Consider the following 15,872-nt stretch of genomic DNA (forward strand, 5'->3'; position numbering starts at 1 on the left):
TTTAGAAAATCGACTCAATCAGTTGAGGGGAAAGCAAAAGTAAATGGAAATGGTGTCGCTGTCCAGTGTTCTGAAATTGACAGAATCTGATTAACCACGAATATCAGCGAACAATTTGTCGAAGAAGACACAATCATATATGCAAATTATATGATTGTTTAATTATTTAACCCTGTCACATATATTTATCTTTTAATGATTGAGCACGCAGTCACATACAATTATATGTTAAAATCCTTGACAAAAAAAAAAAGAAAGAAGAAAAAGGAAAGCTTCTCGGGGAAGTTGACATATAGGAAAGCAAGAGTAGATTACGTAAGATCAGCCGATTGCACAGCGACAAAATGTAAGACATCGGAGTTCTGTCTGTTTAAATATGTAAGGAAGACGACATTACGAATACTAATCATCAAGAAGAATCAAGATGACTTTACCAAACTGGAAATTCTACATTCAAAGACTGTGAGACAGAACCCTTAAAAGTTTATCTTGGCAATTTGGAACTGTCAGCTATTCCTATCATTGTCGCTGTCCATGGTACCGGAGTACGTAAACTGAGGAAAAACCTAATTTTCTGCCTCAAATGCTACAACGATTACACAAGTTATGAACAAAGATATTTGTGAAATTCAATACACAATTAAAGTCAACATTACCAATTATGTGCTTGATAATACAAAGCAGCAACTTGCACTTTAAAGTGAAAATTCCATTATCGCTAGTGCTTGTATTTCAGAGGGAAGGGAATTTACAAAAGTCGTTACATGGGTGAATGGGGCGTGGCTTATTAAACTCTTAGAGTTGCATGTTACCATGTATATAGAAATATATATATAAATATATTACCAAACAATATGAAAATAATCTAACCTCTAAAGGAGAGTCTGGTTCATCCAGGATGTTCTTCTCACTCTGTATCCGCTGCATCGTTCCTGTAGAACTGGGGTCCATTATCAGCACGTTCTGACTACCAACGGTGCCAAACTTACAATCACTCTTTCTGGAGTCAGTCGTCCTGCACACCTCGTAATTGTACACGTGTGGGAGAGTCCCTGTCCCCAAAGTGTCTGAGTAACGTGGCGGATAATATGGAATCACAGGGAGGCTGGAGTGATACAGGATGCGAGACTGTCTCCATCTGTAGATTTTCACTGATATAATAACCACTAAACACGTTATGAAGAGGAAGGAAACTACAGCCAGAGCCAACACCAAGTAAAAAGTCAGGTTGTCATTGTACTCCTTGTCATGTGTAAAGTCAGTGAACTCCGACAGCACATCAGGGAAGCTGTCCGCCACCGCCACGTTAACAATGACTGTAGCTGAACGAGAGGGCTGCCCGTTGTCCTCCACTATAACAGTCAGTCTTTGTTTCACAGCATCTTTATCAGTGACTTGGCGGATAGTTCTTATTTCTCCATTCTGTAAGCCCACTTCAAACAGCGCCCTGTCTGTGGCTTTCTGCAGTTTATAGGAGAGCCAGGCATTCTGTCCAGAGTCCACATCAACAGCCACCACTTTAGTGACCAGATAGCCCACATCTGCTGAACGAGGCACCATTTCAGCCACCACAGAGCCACCAGTCTGTACTGGGTATAGAACTTGAGGGGGGTTATCGTTCTGGTCCTGGATCAGTATTTTCACAGTCACATTGTTACTGAGTGGAGTAGAGCCTCCATCCTGAGCTTTGACGTGGAAATGGAAATCTTTGATCTGCTCATAGTCAAAAGAGCGCACTGCATGGATGACTCCACTATCAGCACTAACGGACACATACGAGGAGACTGGCACTCCGTTAACAGAGGAGTCCACCAGTATGTAAGAAACACGGGCATTCTGGTTCCAGTCAGCGTCTGTGGCTTTCACAGTGAATATAGAGAGACCTGGTGTGTTGTTTTCTACAATGTAGGCCTCATATGAGCTCCTCTCAAAGACAGGCGCATTGTCATTCACATCAGAAATCTGTAAGGTGAGAGTGACGCTGCTGGAGAGGGAGGGCACTCCCTCATCAGAGCAGGTCACTGTGATGTTATACTCTGAGGCTCTCTCTCTGTCTAAATCATTGTCTGTCACTAAGCTATAGAAGTTGGTTGTTGGTGATGTTTTTAAAGTAAAAGGTATATTTCCATTGATTAAACATTCAACATTCCCGTTTTGGCCTGAGTCTTTGTCCTCTATGCTTATCATTGTAACAACCGTGTTTAAGTCGGCATTCTCTGATATCACAGTGGACTTTGACATAATCTTAATTTCAGGACTGTTGTCATTTATGTCCTGAACATCAACAATTAATTTACAAGAATCGGTGAGTCCCCCCTCATCACTAGCGAGTAAATGTATTTGATAGTTTCTTGACTGTTCAAAATCAATATTCCCGATTAAAGTTACTTCGCCTTTTTCCTCATTTACATGAAATACGTTTCTGACATCATCTAAGGTATTTGTTATTGAATATGTTATCTTCCCGTTAGTATCTTGATCTGCATCTGATGCAGTAACAGTAGAAACAACAGTGCCTGTACGTGAATTCTCTTTAACTGTAGCTTTGTATGTTTGTTGTGTAAAAACAGGAGCATTATCATTAACGTCTAAGACTGTGATGAAAATCAGCATTGTTCCTGACATCTGCGGCTCTCCTCCATCTACAGCCGTTAACACGAGAGATATCTGATCCTGTTTCTCTCGGTCTAAAGGCTTCTGTAACACCATTTCAACGTTCTTATTGCCACCAGTGTTACTGTGCAGTTTGAGAGCAAAATTGTCTGTTGGTTTTAATTGATAGCTCCTAAGATCATTAATTCCAACATCAAGATCGACAGCTCGTTCCAGCACAAATTTTGCCCCGATGACCGCTGACTCACTAATTTTAAATCTCATTTCATTCTTTTCAAATGTTGGTGCATTATCATTAATATCCATGATCTGTACTGTGACAGTGTAAAATTCCATAGGATTCTCCAGTATAATCTGAAAATGTAAAGCACACGGCGTCGTCTGTTTACACAGCGCCTCTCTGTCGATTCTTTCTTTAACAAGGAGGACTCCTCTTTCTCTGTTCAGCTCGATGTACACGTTGCTCTCTCTAGTAAAGATGCGAGCTTTCCCAGATGCTAAACGTTTAATTTGTAAACCCAAGTCATGGGCTATGTTACCGACCAAAGATCCTTTCGCCATCTCCTCGGGAATATTGTAGCTGACCTGCCCGAGCACCGAGCCGAGGAAAAGGACAGGAATGAACAATGTTACTTGCCTTCTCATTGTTCTATCCAATTATTTTCAAAGCTGAAGTCCTTACGTGTATAACCTTTAAAACTGATCTCCACACCAATATGAATCCTTAACGTAAAGTTTGCATAATCCAAAAAGAGCTCAAATATCAACGTCTTAATTCCAAATGTGGATGACTGAAGCTGGCCTTTTCCCCCGTTGTCGTCTTTCTTTATGTCGACGTTACAGGGGAGGTGTTGCTGCAAACCTTGTCTCTGATTGGAGTCTGGTCAACAGCGGCCCTTAGAGTCCACGTAGGGAAAGTACAGAAACCATCTTTAAGGAATCTCATGCCAGGAAACTTAATTTAAAATTGGGGAAATTTCGACTTGAAGATTTTATAAATGCAGGATTTATAAACTCATTGATAAACAATAGGGGCATTCTTCAAACCAAATTTTCCGAAGTCCGAGAATGACTGATTTAAATTTATAGAAAAGTGTAAAATATTCAGACAATTTGATTTCAAAACATAGTGCTGCTGCAGTGAAAAAGCAAATTACGATATAAGTCAAAATCTTCAAGCAATGCTTGTAAAAACCTTCAAATGCACATGGATTTCAAAATGCAAACTTAAAAGGTAGGAATAAAAAAAGAGGAGCCTTAAAGTATCTCTGTCCAATGTCCTGAAAAGACAACCATGGTCTTTTTCTCGGTCATGTTTCACAGAGTGTGCCAACATTTTGAACGACATTTTTTTTAAATGACTCACACATAACATGTCGATAATATAATGTCATGAAAAAAAATGTGGGAGAGGGCTCGTGAAAAATCTTCACTGAGGATTTGATGAATATGGAAAAGTAAAAAGCAAAAAATAGGACTGTGTATTTGTCACTAAAAAATGAAAAAACATTTTCTGTAGAGTTAACCTTTTGGTAACCTTTAAAAATGCTATGACAACTTGTTCTTTTTTTTTTTTAGATGTTAAATCACAAGACATACACAGAAAAAAAAGAGCAATGGTATGTCTAAAACAAGATATAGCAGACAAACCTCAAGAGGAGAGTCTGGTTCGTCCAGGATGTTCTTCTCACTCTGTATCCGCTGCATCGTTCCTGTAGAACTGGGGTCCATTATCAACACGTTCTGACTACCAACTGTGCCGAACTTACAGTCACTCTTTCTGGAGTCAGTCGTCCTGCACACCTCGTAATTGTACACGTGAGGGAGAGTCCCTGTCCCCAAAGTGTCTGAGTAACGCGGTGGATAATATGGAATCACAGGGAGGCTGGAGTGATACAGGATGCGAGACTGTCTCCATCTGTAGATTTTCACTGATATAATAACCACTAAACAGGTGATGAAGAGGAAGGAAACTACAGCCAGAGCCAACACTAAGTAAAAAGTCAGGTTGTCATTGTACTCCTTGTCATGTGTAAAGTCAGTGAACTCCGACAGCACTTCAGGGAAGGTGTCCGCCACCACCACGTTAACAATGACTGTAGCTGAACGAGAGGGCTGCCCGTTGTCCTCCACTATAACATTCAGTCTTTGTTTCACAGCATCTTTATCAGTGACTTGGCGGATAGTTCTTATTTCTCCATTCTGTAAGCCCACTTCAAACAGCGCCCTGTCTGTGGCTTTCTGTAGTTTATAGGAGAGCCAGGCATTCTGTCCAGAGTCCACATCAACAGCCACCACTTTAGTGACCAGATAGCCCACATCTGCTGAACGAGGCACCATTTCAGCCACCACAGAGCCACCAGTCTGGACTGGGTACAGAATCTGAGGGGGGTTATCGTTCTGGTCCTGGATCAGTATTTTCACAGTCACATTGCTGCTGAGTGGAGGAGAGCCTCCATCCTGAGCTTTGACACGGAACTGGAAATCTTTGATCTGCTCATAGTCGAAAGAGCGCACTGCATGGATGACTCCACTATCAGGACTAACGGACACATACGAGGAGACTGGCACTCCGTTAACAGAGGAGTCCTCCAGTATGTAAGCAACACGGGCATTCTGGTTCCAGTCAGCGTCTGTGGCTTTCACAGTGAATATAGAGAAACCTGGTGTGTTGTTTTCTACAATGTAGGCCTCATATGAGCTCCTCTCAAAGACAGGCGCGTTGTCATTCACATCAGAGATCTGTAAGGTGAGAGTGACGCTGCTGGAGAGGGAGGGCACTCCCTCATCAGAGCAGGTCACTGTGATGTTATACTCTGAGGCTCTCTCTCTGTCCAAATCATTGTCTGTCACAAGGCTATAGAAATTATTTGTTGATGATTTTAACATGAAAGGCATATTTTCGCTCATAAAACAAGTAACTTTACCATTGTTTCTTGTGTCCTTGTCCTCAACATTTATCATTGTTACAACTGTATTATGTTTGGCATCCTCTGATATTACGTTTGATTTCGACATTATATTAATTTCAGGTATATTGTCGTTTATATCCTGCACATCAACAATTAACTTACACGAGTCTGTGAGTCCTCCGTCATCACTGGCACGCAAATGTACAAGAAAACTACGTGACTCCTCAAAGTCAACGTTTCCAATTAAAGTGACTGCACCGTTTTCCTTATTTATCTGGAAGACTTTCCTGATATCGTCTAACGTGTTTGTTATGGAATATGTTATCTTCCCGTTAGTATCTTGATCTGCATCTGATGCAGTAACAGTAGCAACAACGGTGCCTGTAGGTGAATTCTCTGTAACTGTAGCTTTGTATGTTTTCTGTGTAAAAACAGGAGCATTATCATTAACGTCTAAGACTGTTATGACAATCAGCATTGTTCCTGACATCTGCGGCTCTCCTCCATCTACAGCCGTTAACACGAGGGATATCTGATCTTGTTTCTCACGGTCTAAAGGCCTCTGTAACACCAACTCCACATTCTTATTTCCATCAGCATTACTATGCAGCTTCAATTCAAAATTGTCCTTTGGTTTTAATTCATACCTTTGAAGATCATTCGTTCCAACATCAGAATCCACAGCTCTTTCCAGCACAAATTTTGCCCCGATGACCGCTGACTCGCTAATTCTAAATTCAATTTTTTCTCCCTCGAAGGTTGGTGCATTATCATTAATATCCATGATCTGTACTGTGACAGTGTAAAATTCCATAGGATTCTCCAGTATAATCTGAAAATGTAAAGCGCACGGCGTCGTTTGTTTGCAGAGCGTCTCTCTGTCGATCCTTTCTTTAACAAGGAGGACTCCTCTTTCTCTGTTCAACTCGATGTACTCTCCGCTTTCCCGAGTATAAATTCTAGCTTTACCAGAAATCAAACGCTTGGTTTCTAAACCTAAATCCTGTGCTATGTTACCAACTAATGACCCTTTCTGCATTTCCTCTGGCATCGTATAGGTGATTTGTCCAGTAACAGAGCCGAAGAAAAGGAGGGCAAAACACAACAGCGATTTTCCTTTCATTGTTCTACTCGAGTATTTTCTCAGCTAGAATCCCCAAACCGGCTGTTTGAACTGAAATCCATTCCAGGGTCGGTGATCAGTTTGAGAGAAGTTTATTCCAAATCACAGAAAGAATAAGCTTCAACTTAACTGTTTAATTTGCCAATATTCTATTTATCCAGAACGTCAGATGTTTCTCTTCATGCTCTGTCTTCATTATGTCGACGTTACATGGGAGGCGCTGCTAAAGTCCTGCTCTCAGTCATCAACACCCTGGTCAACAGCGGCCCTAAGAGTTCACGACATAAAACTGCAGAAAACCATCATGGATTATTCTGCTAGGGCTTTCTGTTTGGAAAGCCTAAGAGCAAACAAATAAAAAATAAGAAGATGAAAGTCACTCATATAGTGCAGTTTGTAATGCTACATACAGTTTTATCTATTTTTTTCACCTCAAGTAAAACTCAGACAACTTCTGAATAATAATATCAACTCTGGCAAAAATATGTGATCACTAACCTTGAACGTTGGTCATACAACATTTTAATATTGTAAAGATAAATAAAACAAACAACACAGATATGACCAAAAAGTTTGATCTAACAGATGATAAATATGGCTTTGTGAAATATACATAAAAAAGATTGATACATTTTTTTAATTTATTGCCTTTTTTACATAAAGTTAAAGTAAAACAATATATAATCACTCAATTGTGCTTAAAAATATATAAAATTATAAGCAATTTATTCATTATCTTTTTTAAAGAACTTTTTACCTATTTGCACCTCCTCTAGCATTTTTGACAGTTTATATTCTTTGAGGCATGGACTTCATTGAGTAAAGACAGTAGACTTCATCATTCAGGTTCCAACTTCCTTGAAAAGCAGTTAACAGATCATCTTTGTTGGATGTAGCCTTGTCATGGACCTTTTTACTCTATTTCCTGCATACATTTTCAATCAAACTGAGATCAAGACTGTTAATGTCATTGAGCTTATATATCTTTCCTCAGGAAAAAATGAACATTCCTTCCTCTTGAATAAGATGCCTTATCATCCTGAAATGAATAACCTCAGCACCACCCAACCTCCTTTCAGTTGATGGAATGAGAAAAGTGTCCAAAACTTCTGAGTCCGTCTGTGCATTTACTGTAGAGGTAATGACTGCCATCTTCCCTCATCCTTTCCCTGACATCAACCTCATGTTATTAATGTTGGTGGGATTTTGTTTGTTTTCTTCAGGTTAATGATCTTTATATGATTCATTGGACCTACACCAAACAAAAATTTCTAACATCATCTCTTTACCCAATGAAGATTGGTGACTGAACTCTGAATATAATTTTCAACCAGTCAAACGTCATCCATTAGTTATTCTCTTTATCCCAATATGAGTTTGTTTTCTTCTGTTTTGGTGTTAGTGATGGTTTATGTTTGGCTTTAACATTTTTCTTGGTCGACCTATACATTCCCCATTTACAACCATCACATTTTTGTTTGTACTTGCTCCCAATTTAAGCTACAACACTTAAATTGACCTTTTACTTAAATTGATTTTTTATTAAGCAAGAAGGTTCAGCTATCAATTTTATTTTATTTGTGTGTGTGTCATGTGTTGTTTATTTTCATACAAAATAAAAAGGTTGAAAGAATATCCCTCAAGTGTGGCGATTCCATAAATTTAACTGTTGATTGTGTAAAACATAAAAGCCAGAAAATAACAACCAATTGGTAGGAGGGTAACAAAAGTATGTGGCAAGGAAATGGAAAAAAAAGTGATGCTAGATAACTTGTTGTCTGAGGCTTTGAGATGAGTCTTTAGGCTGACAAAACTGACGATCACAAGAGCTTTTATCCAGAGGAATTTGAACTAGGCTCCAAATTCAAGGGTTTCACTAAATATGTATGGCAACTGTGGGAAAAGGGACAGTTACTAAAAAAAAAAGGAAAGACGATCACATTTGAAAGGTCACGAAAGTATTGCTGGTTACCTTCACCCTGGAGCGACATCAAAGACTAAAATATTGCTGTTGAAATAGAAATGTGATATTGCTAATGCACAACAAAACGTTTAACAAACTGTATAAATTTTCCATGCATTTAATACTTCCATGGATGATTATTTATAAACGAACAGCAAAAAATTAAAAAAGGAAAGACCAAAAAAGTTGTCAAATCAAAAATAACTAATTTACAAAAAGTAAAAAAGCAGTAAAAACGTTGAGTACTCCAAGTTTGAAGAGGTTATCTATCCATTTTAGAAAAGACGGTTTATGGTCAAAGTAGTGATGCCAAGAAAAGCCCACAATAAGGATTTCTCTTACATTTTGTACGGTGTTGTCAGTTTGTGATGCAATGATGCAATATATATATATATATGTATATGTATATGGTACAGAACCATGTCCCTGAAGCGCAAAAAAGGCTATTAAAATGATTCCGGGCCCTATGTATGTTGCTGTACCTAAACAAACAGGTCTGAGTATGATCAATAATAATGTAAAGTATTAACAACAATAAAAAAGGTAAAATAAATCCTTCTAACCTCTAGAGGAGAGTCTGGTTCATCCAGGATGTTCTTCTCACTCTGTATCCGCTGCATTGTCCCTGTAGAACTGGGGTCCATTATCAGCACGTTCTGACTACCAACTGTGCCAAACTTACAGTCACTCTTTCTGGAGTCAGTCGTCCTGCACACCTCGTAATTGTACACGTGAGGGAGAGTTCCTGTCCCCAAAGTGTCTGAGTAACGCGGTGGATAATATGGAATCACAGGGAGACTGGAGTGATACAAGATGCGAGACTGTCTCCATCTGTAGATTTTCACTGATATAATAACCACTAAACACGTGATGAAGAGGAAGGAGACTACAGCCAGAGCCAACACTAAGTAAAAAGTCAGGTTGTCATTGTACTCCTTGTCATGTGTAAAGTCAGTGAACTCCGACAGCACTTCAGGGAAGCTGTCCGCCACCGCCACGTTAACAATGACTGTAGCTGAACGAGAGGGCTGCCCGTTGTCCTCCACTATAACAGTCAGTCTTTGTTTCACTGCATCTTTATCAGTGACTTGGCGGATAGTTCTTATTTCTCCATTCTGTAAGCCCACTTCAAACAGCGCCCTGTCTGTGGCTTTCTGCAGTTTATAGGAGAGCCAGGCATTCTGTCCAGAGTCCACATCAACAGCCACCACTTTAGTGACCAGATAGCCCACATCTGCTGAACGAGGCACCATTTCAGCCACCACAGAGCCACCAGTCTGGACTGGGTACAGAACCTGAGGGGGGTTATCGTTCTGGTCCTGGATCAGTATTTTCACAGTCACATTGCTGCTGAGTGGAGGAGAGCCTCCATCCTGAGCTTTGACGCGGAACTGGAAATCTTTGATCTGCTCGTAGTCAAAAGAGCGCACTGAATGGATGACTCCACTATCAGCACTAACGGACACATATGAGGAGACTGGCACTCCATTAACAGAGGAGTCCTCCAGTATGTAAGAAACACGGGCATTCTGGTTCCAGTCAGCGTCTGTGGCTTTCAAAGTGAATATAGAGAGACCTGGTGTGTTGTTTTCTACAATGTAGGCCTCATATGAGCTCCTCTCAAAGACAGGCGCGTTGTCATTCACATCAGAGATCTGTAAGGTGAGAGTGACGTTGCTGGAGAGGGAGGGCACTCCCTCATCAGAGCAGGTCACTGTGATGTTATACACTGAAGCTCTCTCTCTGTCCAAATCACTTTCTGTCACGAGCGTATAGAAATTATTTGTTGATGATTTTAATGTGAATGGTATGGTTTCGCTGATAAAGCAATTGACATTACCGTTTTCTCCTGAGTCCAAGTCTTCAATATTTATCATTGTAACGACTGTACTGAGTTTAGCATCCTCTGATATCACATTTGACTTCGACATTATGTTTATTTCAGGTCTGTTGTCATTTACATCCTGCACATCAACTATTAATTTACAAGAATCCGTAAGTCCTCCTTCGTCACTTGCACCGATATTGATTTGAAACTGTTTTGACCTTTCATAGTCCATGTTTCCAATTAAAACGACATCACCATTTTCCTTGTTAACTTCAAACATGTTTCTGACATTTCCCAATATGTTTGTTATTGAATATGTTAATTTACTGTTTGAACCGTCATCTGCATCTGAGGCTATAACAGTAGTAACGATTGTGCCGTTGGGTGAATTCTCTGTAACTGTAGCTTTGTATGTTTGCTGTGTAAAAACAGGAGCATTATCATTAGCGTCTAAGACTGTGATGACAATCAGCATTGTTCCTGACATCTGCGGCTCTCCTCCATCTACAGCCGTTAACACGAGAGATATCTGATCTTGTTTCTCTCGGTCTAAATGCTTTTGTAACACCATCTCAACATTCTTATTACCATTAGCATTATTGTGCAGTTTCAGACCAAAGTTGTCTGATGGTTTTAATTCGTACTTTTGTACCCCATTCATTCCAACATCAAGATCTTCTGCGCTTTCCAGCACAAATTTAGCCCCCATTGTAGCTGATTCGCTAATTTTGAATGTCATCTCACTTTTTACGAAAGTTGGTGCGTTATCATTGATATCTGTGACCTGGACTGTAACACTGTAGAATTCCATCGGATTCTCTAAAATGATCTGAATATTGAAAGCACAAAGCGCAGTCTCTGTACACAGCGCTTCTCTGTCAATTCTCTTCTTGACAAGGAGGACTCCTTTCTCTCTGTTCAGGTCGACGTACTCTTCGCTGCTCCTGCTATAGATCCTTGCTTTTCCTGATATCAGACGTTTAATTTCCAAACCTAAATCCTGTGCTATATTTCCCACCAGAAAACCTTTTGGCATTTCCTCGGGAATAGAGTAGCTAACCTGAGTCAAGACGAAGTGGGGCAAGAGGAAAAAGAACAAAAACAGTACTTGCCGATTCATTGTTCTGTTCAATATTTCCCCGACGAGGCTCGCGGCCTGTTTGTATTCCATGAAACGGATTCTGCTTATATTCCAGTGTCAAGGTGCAAAATAATCACCAAAAACCATTCATTGGAAGCAAATCACTCATATGTAGAAATATTTCCTTTCCCTGTTTAAATAACCGTCCTCGCCAGCATTTGCCGATCGTTGTCGACCGAGTTCCATCTGAATTATGTCGATGTTACAAAGGAGGTGCTGCCTCTAACATGCACTCAGTCAGCAACACTCTGGTCAACAGCGGCCCTAAGAGTCCACATCATATAACTGCAGAACAGCATCTCAAACTCAATTCTTGGGGAACAGGTAAGAATAATCTACTCAGGAAATATACTGAATGCACCAACATATAAGACATAGATCCTATTTAACATAAACAGCAAAAAGAAGAGCGAATGAGAAACGACAAAATTATCCTTAATCAGATCTTGCAGGTGCACATAAGGTCATGCTAAATAAGAACCACTAAATGAAAGACTGGGAAGGCAGAACTAGCATGGGAAAAGGCTTTCCTGAATAACGGATATTATAAACAGACTGTTAAGTAATCAAAAATAAAATTACCATTTTGAAACTATGGAAAAAGCACCTGGGAGATGGGTTAAATATGATGCTATAACAAAAAGTACTAAATACTTCGCTGTCTATGGTCAAGGAGAAGTCAACGGGAATCAAAAGTAAGAAGACAAATATACTATCAAAGAGCTGTATAACATATATTTGGATAAAAACAAACACATTCAAAGAAAATATGTCCTTAAAGGATATGTTACAGCTACAAGTTGTGTTATGTGCACAATAATAAATAGAATTTTTCATCTACTATTGATAATAATTTCAAATAATCATAATTTTTGTTGTTGTTAGGAAGAAATTATATAGGGAAGAAGTTTTGGTGTTAATTAAAAGCAAAATGTCTGTAAACGATCTTGTTTGAACTCTAATACATATAAAAAGAACCCTGTACAAGCATAGCAACAAGCGTATTTCAATAATTGAAGCTCTCATGGTGATTACTGTACTTAACCAAAGAAGTTTAAGTTATATATTTTTTAATCAAAGAATCAACAACAGTAAAAAAAAAAAAAAAATCCTTCTAACCTCTAGAGGAGAGTCTGGTTCATCCAGGATGTTCTTCTCACTCTGTATCCGTTGCATTGTTCCTGTAGAACTGGGGTCCATTATCAGCACGTTCTGACTACCAACTGTGCCGAACTTACAGTCACTCTTTCTGGAGTCAGTCGTCCTGCACACCTCGTAATTGTACACATGAGGGAGAGTCCCTGTCCCCAAAGTGTCTGAGTAACGTGGTGGATAATATGGAATCACAGGGAGGCTGGAGTGATACAAGATGCGAGACTGTCTCCATCTGTAGATTTTCACTGATATAATAACCACTAAACACGTGATGAAGAGGAAGGAAACTACAGCCAGAGCCAACACTAAGTAAAAAGTCAGGTTGTCATTGTACTCCTTGTCGTGTGTAAAGTCAGTGAACTCCGACAGCACATCAGGGAAGCTGTCCGCCACCAACACGTTAACAATGACTGTAGCTGAACGAGAGGGCTGCCCGTTGTCCTCCACTATAACATTCAGTCTTTGTTTCACAGCATCTTTATCAGTGACTTGGCGGATAGTTCTTATTTCTCCATTCTGTAAGCCCACTTCAAACAACGCCCTGTCTGTGGCTTTCTGCAGTTTATAGGAGAGCCAGGCATTCTGTCCAGAGTCCACATCAACAGCCACCACTTTAGTGACCAGATAGCCCACATCTGCTGAACGAGGCACCATTTCAGCCACCACAGAGCCACCAGTCTGGACTGGGTACAGAACCTGAGGGGGGTTATCGTTCTGGTCCTGGATCAGTATTTTCACAGTCACATTGCTGCTGAGTGGAGGAGAGCCTCCATCCTGCGCTTTGATGCGGAACTGGAAATCTTTGATCTGCTCGTAGTCAAAAGAGCGCACTGCATGGATGACTCCACTATCAGCACTAACGGACACATACGAGGAGACTGGCACTCCGTTAACAGAGGAGTCCTCCAGTATGTAAGCAACACGGGCATTCTGGTTCCAGTCAGCGTCTGTGGCTTTCACAGTGAATATAGAGAGACCTGGTGTGTTGTTTTCTACAATGTAGGCCTCATATGAGCTCCTCTCAAAGACAGGCGAGTTGTCATTCACATCAGAGATCTGCAAGGTGAGAGTGACGCTGCTGGAGAGGGAGGGCACTCCCTCATCAGAGCAGGTCACTGTGATGTTATATTCTGAGGCTTTCTCTCTGTCCAAATCACTATCTGTCACGAGGCTATAGAAATGATTTGTTGACGATTTTAATATAAATGGTATATTTTCATTAATAAAGCATTCAACGTTTCCATTTTCTCCTGAGTCCAAGTCCTCAATATTTATCATTGTAACGACTGTACTGAGTTTAGCATCCTCTGATATCACATTTGACTTTGACATTATGTTTATTCCGGGTTTGTTGTCATTTATATCTTGCACATCGACAATCAACTTACAAGAGTCTGTGAGTCCTCCCTCATCACTAGCAAGTAGATTTATTTGAAAATGTCTTGATTTCTCAAAGTCAATATCGTCAGTTAATGAAATCTGTCCATTTTCATTATTTACTTGAAACAACCGCCTGATATTGTCCAAAGTGTTTGTTATTGAATATGTTAATTTACTATTTGAACCTTGATCTGCATCTGATGCAGTAACAGTTGCAACAACTGTTCCTTTGGGAGAATTTTCTATAACTGTAGCTTTATATGTTTGTTGTGTAAAAACAGGAGCATTATCATTAGCGTCTAAGACTGTGATGACAATCAGCATTGTTCCTGACATCTGCGGCTCTCCTCCATCTACAGCCGTTAATACGAGAGATATCTGATCCTGCTTCTCTCGGTCTAAAGGCTTCTGTAACACCATCTCAACGTTTTTATTACCGTTAGTGTTACTGTGGACTTTAAGACCAAAATGATCAGTTGGTTTTAATACGTAGCCCTGAAGATCATTGATACCAACATCAAGATCCACAGCCCTTTCCAGCACAAATTTCGCACCCGTGGCTGCTGACTCACTAATTCTGAATTTCATTTCATTTTTTTCAAAAGCAGGTGAATTATCGTTGATATCTGTAATCTGGACTGTCACGCTGTAAAATTCCATCGGATTCTCCAAAATGATCTGAAAATGTAAAGCACAAAGCGCAGTCTCTGTACACAGCGCTTCTCTGTCGATTCTCTTCTTGACGAGGAGGACGCCTCTTTCTCTGTTCAGCTCGACGTACTCTTCGCTGCTCCTGCTATAGATCCTTGCTTTGCCTGCTATCAAACGTTTAATTTCTAAACCTAAATCCTGGACTATATTTCCAACTAAAGATCCTTTTGGCATTTCCTCTGGGATGGAGTAGCTCACCTGAGTGACGGCTGTTTGAATCCAAAAGAGAAAGATGAAAAACAGTACTTGCCGATTCATTGTTTTGTCCGATGAGGTTCCAGTAAATTCCTTATCACACATACCACTAAAATTGTAGCCCCACTCTCAAATTGGCAGTGTCGTAACCTATTTACTGGTTGAAAATCTTTCGAAGATATGAAACATTGTCTCTCTTTTTCAATAATGCTCCTCTTTGAAATATGTCCGATCGTCTTCTGTCGTGTTCTCTCTGTACTATGTGGATATAATATATGGGTGGCGGGCTTACAAACATGAACTCAGATATAAACATTCTGGTCAACAGCGGCCCTAAGAGTCCAAACTATAAAACTGCAGACAGTAAAGTGAAAATAAACTCAGGAAGTACTCAATTTAAAACATGAGCCTTTTGAAACATTTTGTATACGTTTATAAACGACTGAAGAAAAATATGTTAAGTATTAATCACGACTAAGAAGTAGATCAAAATGTAATGTTTAAAAAGACAGGTAAAAAATAATACAGTGCTGTAATCAGAGCTCGCAAGTGTAAAAGGGGCGTGTTAGGGGTTTGGAGGATATTAAATCCAGTTCAGCGACTGGAATGGGACTTTCAGCTTGGAAAACAGAGACCTCTGTAAATGACAGCCATTGCGACTGTGACCTCCAGAGAGGAAAACATAAAGGAAACTGAACTTGAATAGTCAGTGTGAAACATTGCAGTTTTTTTGCAAACAAATTATCACTGAGTGAACCACAACGGCTATTATATTCACACTCCGCAGGTCATTAGTTTACTACTCAATTGTAGCTATATCAGCATAGCTATCATTACGATTCTACAACTAT

General features: G+C 39.9%; 3 protein-coding genes across 25 annotated transcripts in view; all 3 read right to left on the bottom strand.

Annotated features, from left to right (window-relative positions):
• LOC140318082 (protocadherin gamma-C5-like) overlaps window positions 1–15,872 on the bottom strand; it is a 259,247-nt gene that overhangs the window by 91,949 nt on the left and 151,426 nt on the right. The window contains exon 1 of one of the 23 annotated variants that reach the window (XM_072395728.1): window positions 4,264–6,831. The exons of 21 other annotated variants lie outside the window; for them this stretch is intronic. In XM_072395728.1, coding sequence (XP_072251829.1) covers window positions 4,264–6,648 — 2,385 coding nt within the window. In that variant the 5' untranslated portion in view covers window positions 6,649–6,831. Of the gene's footprint in view, window positions 1–870; window positions 3,424–4,263; window positions 6,832–15,872 lie in introns of those variants that run through there. One more of the 23 variants, XM_072395722.1, reaches the window with a different exon arrangement.
• On the bottom strand, window positions 6,917–11,761 carry LOC140318521 (protocadherin gamma-A2-like). The gene is made up of 2 exons (XM_072396349.1): window positions 9,175–11,761; window positions 6,917–6,988 (listed from the first exon to the last, which is right to left on the bottom strand). The coding sequence occupies exons 1-2, from the start codon at window positions 11,608–11,610 to the stop codon at window positions 6,917–6,919; spliced, it is 2,508 nt and encodes an 835-aa protein (XP_072252450.1). The 5' UTR covers window positions 11,611–11,761.
• LOC140318522 (protocadherin beta-16-like) lies at window positions 11,686–15,310 on the bottom strand. The gene is made up of 2 exons (XM_072396350.1): window positions 12,700–15,310; window positions 11,686–11,766 (listed from the first exon to the last, which is right to left on the bottom strand). The coding sequence occupies exons 1-2, from the start codon at window positions 15,124–15,126 to the stop codon at window positions 11,686–11,688; spliced, it is 2,508 nt and encodes an 835-aa protein (XP_072252451.1). The 5' UTR covers window positions 15,127–15,310.

This window comes from Leuresthes tenuis, unplaced genomic scaffold (assembly GCF_036924035.1).
Source record: "Leuresthes tenuis unplaced genomic scaffold, fLeuTen1.0.hap1 SCAF_11, whole genome shotgun sequence".
Classification (NCBI taxonomy): domain Eukaryota; kingdom Metazoa; phylum Chordata; class Actinopteri; order Atheriniformes; family Atherinopsidae; genus Leuresthes; species Leuresthes tenuis.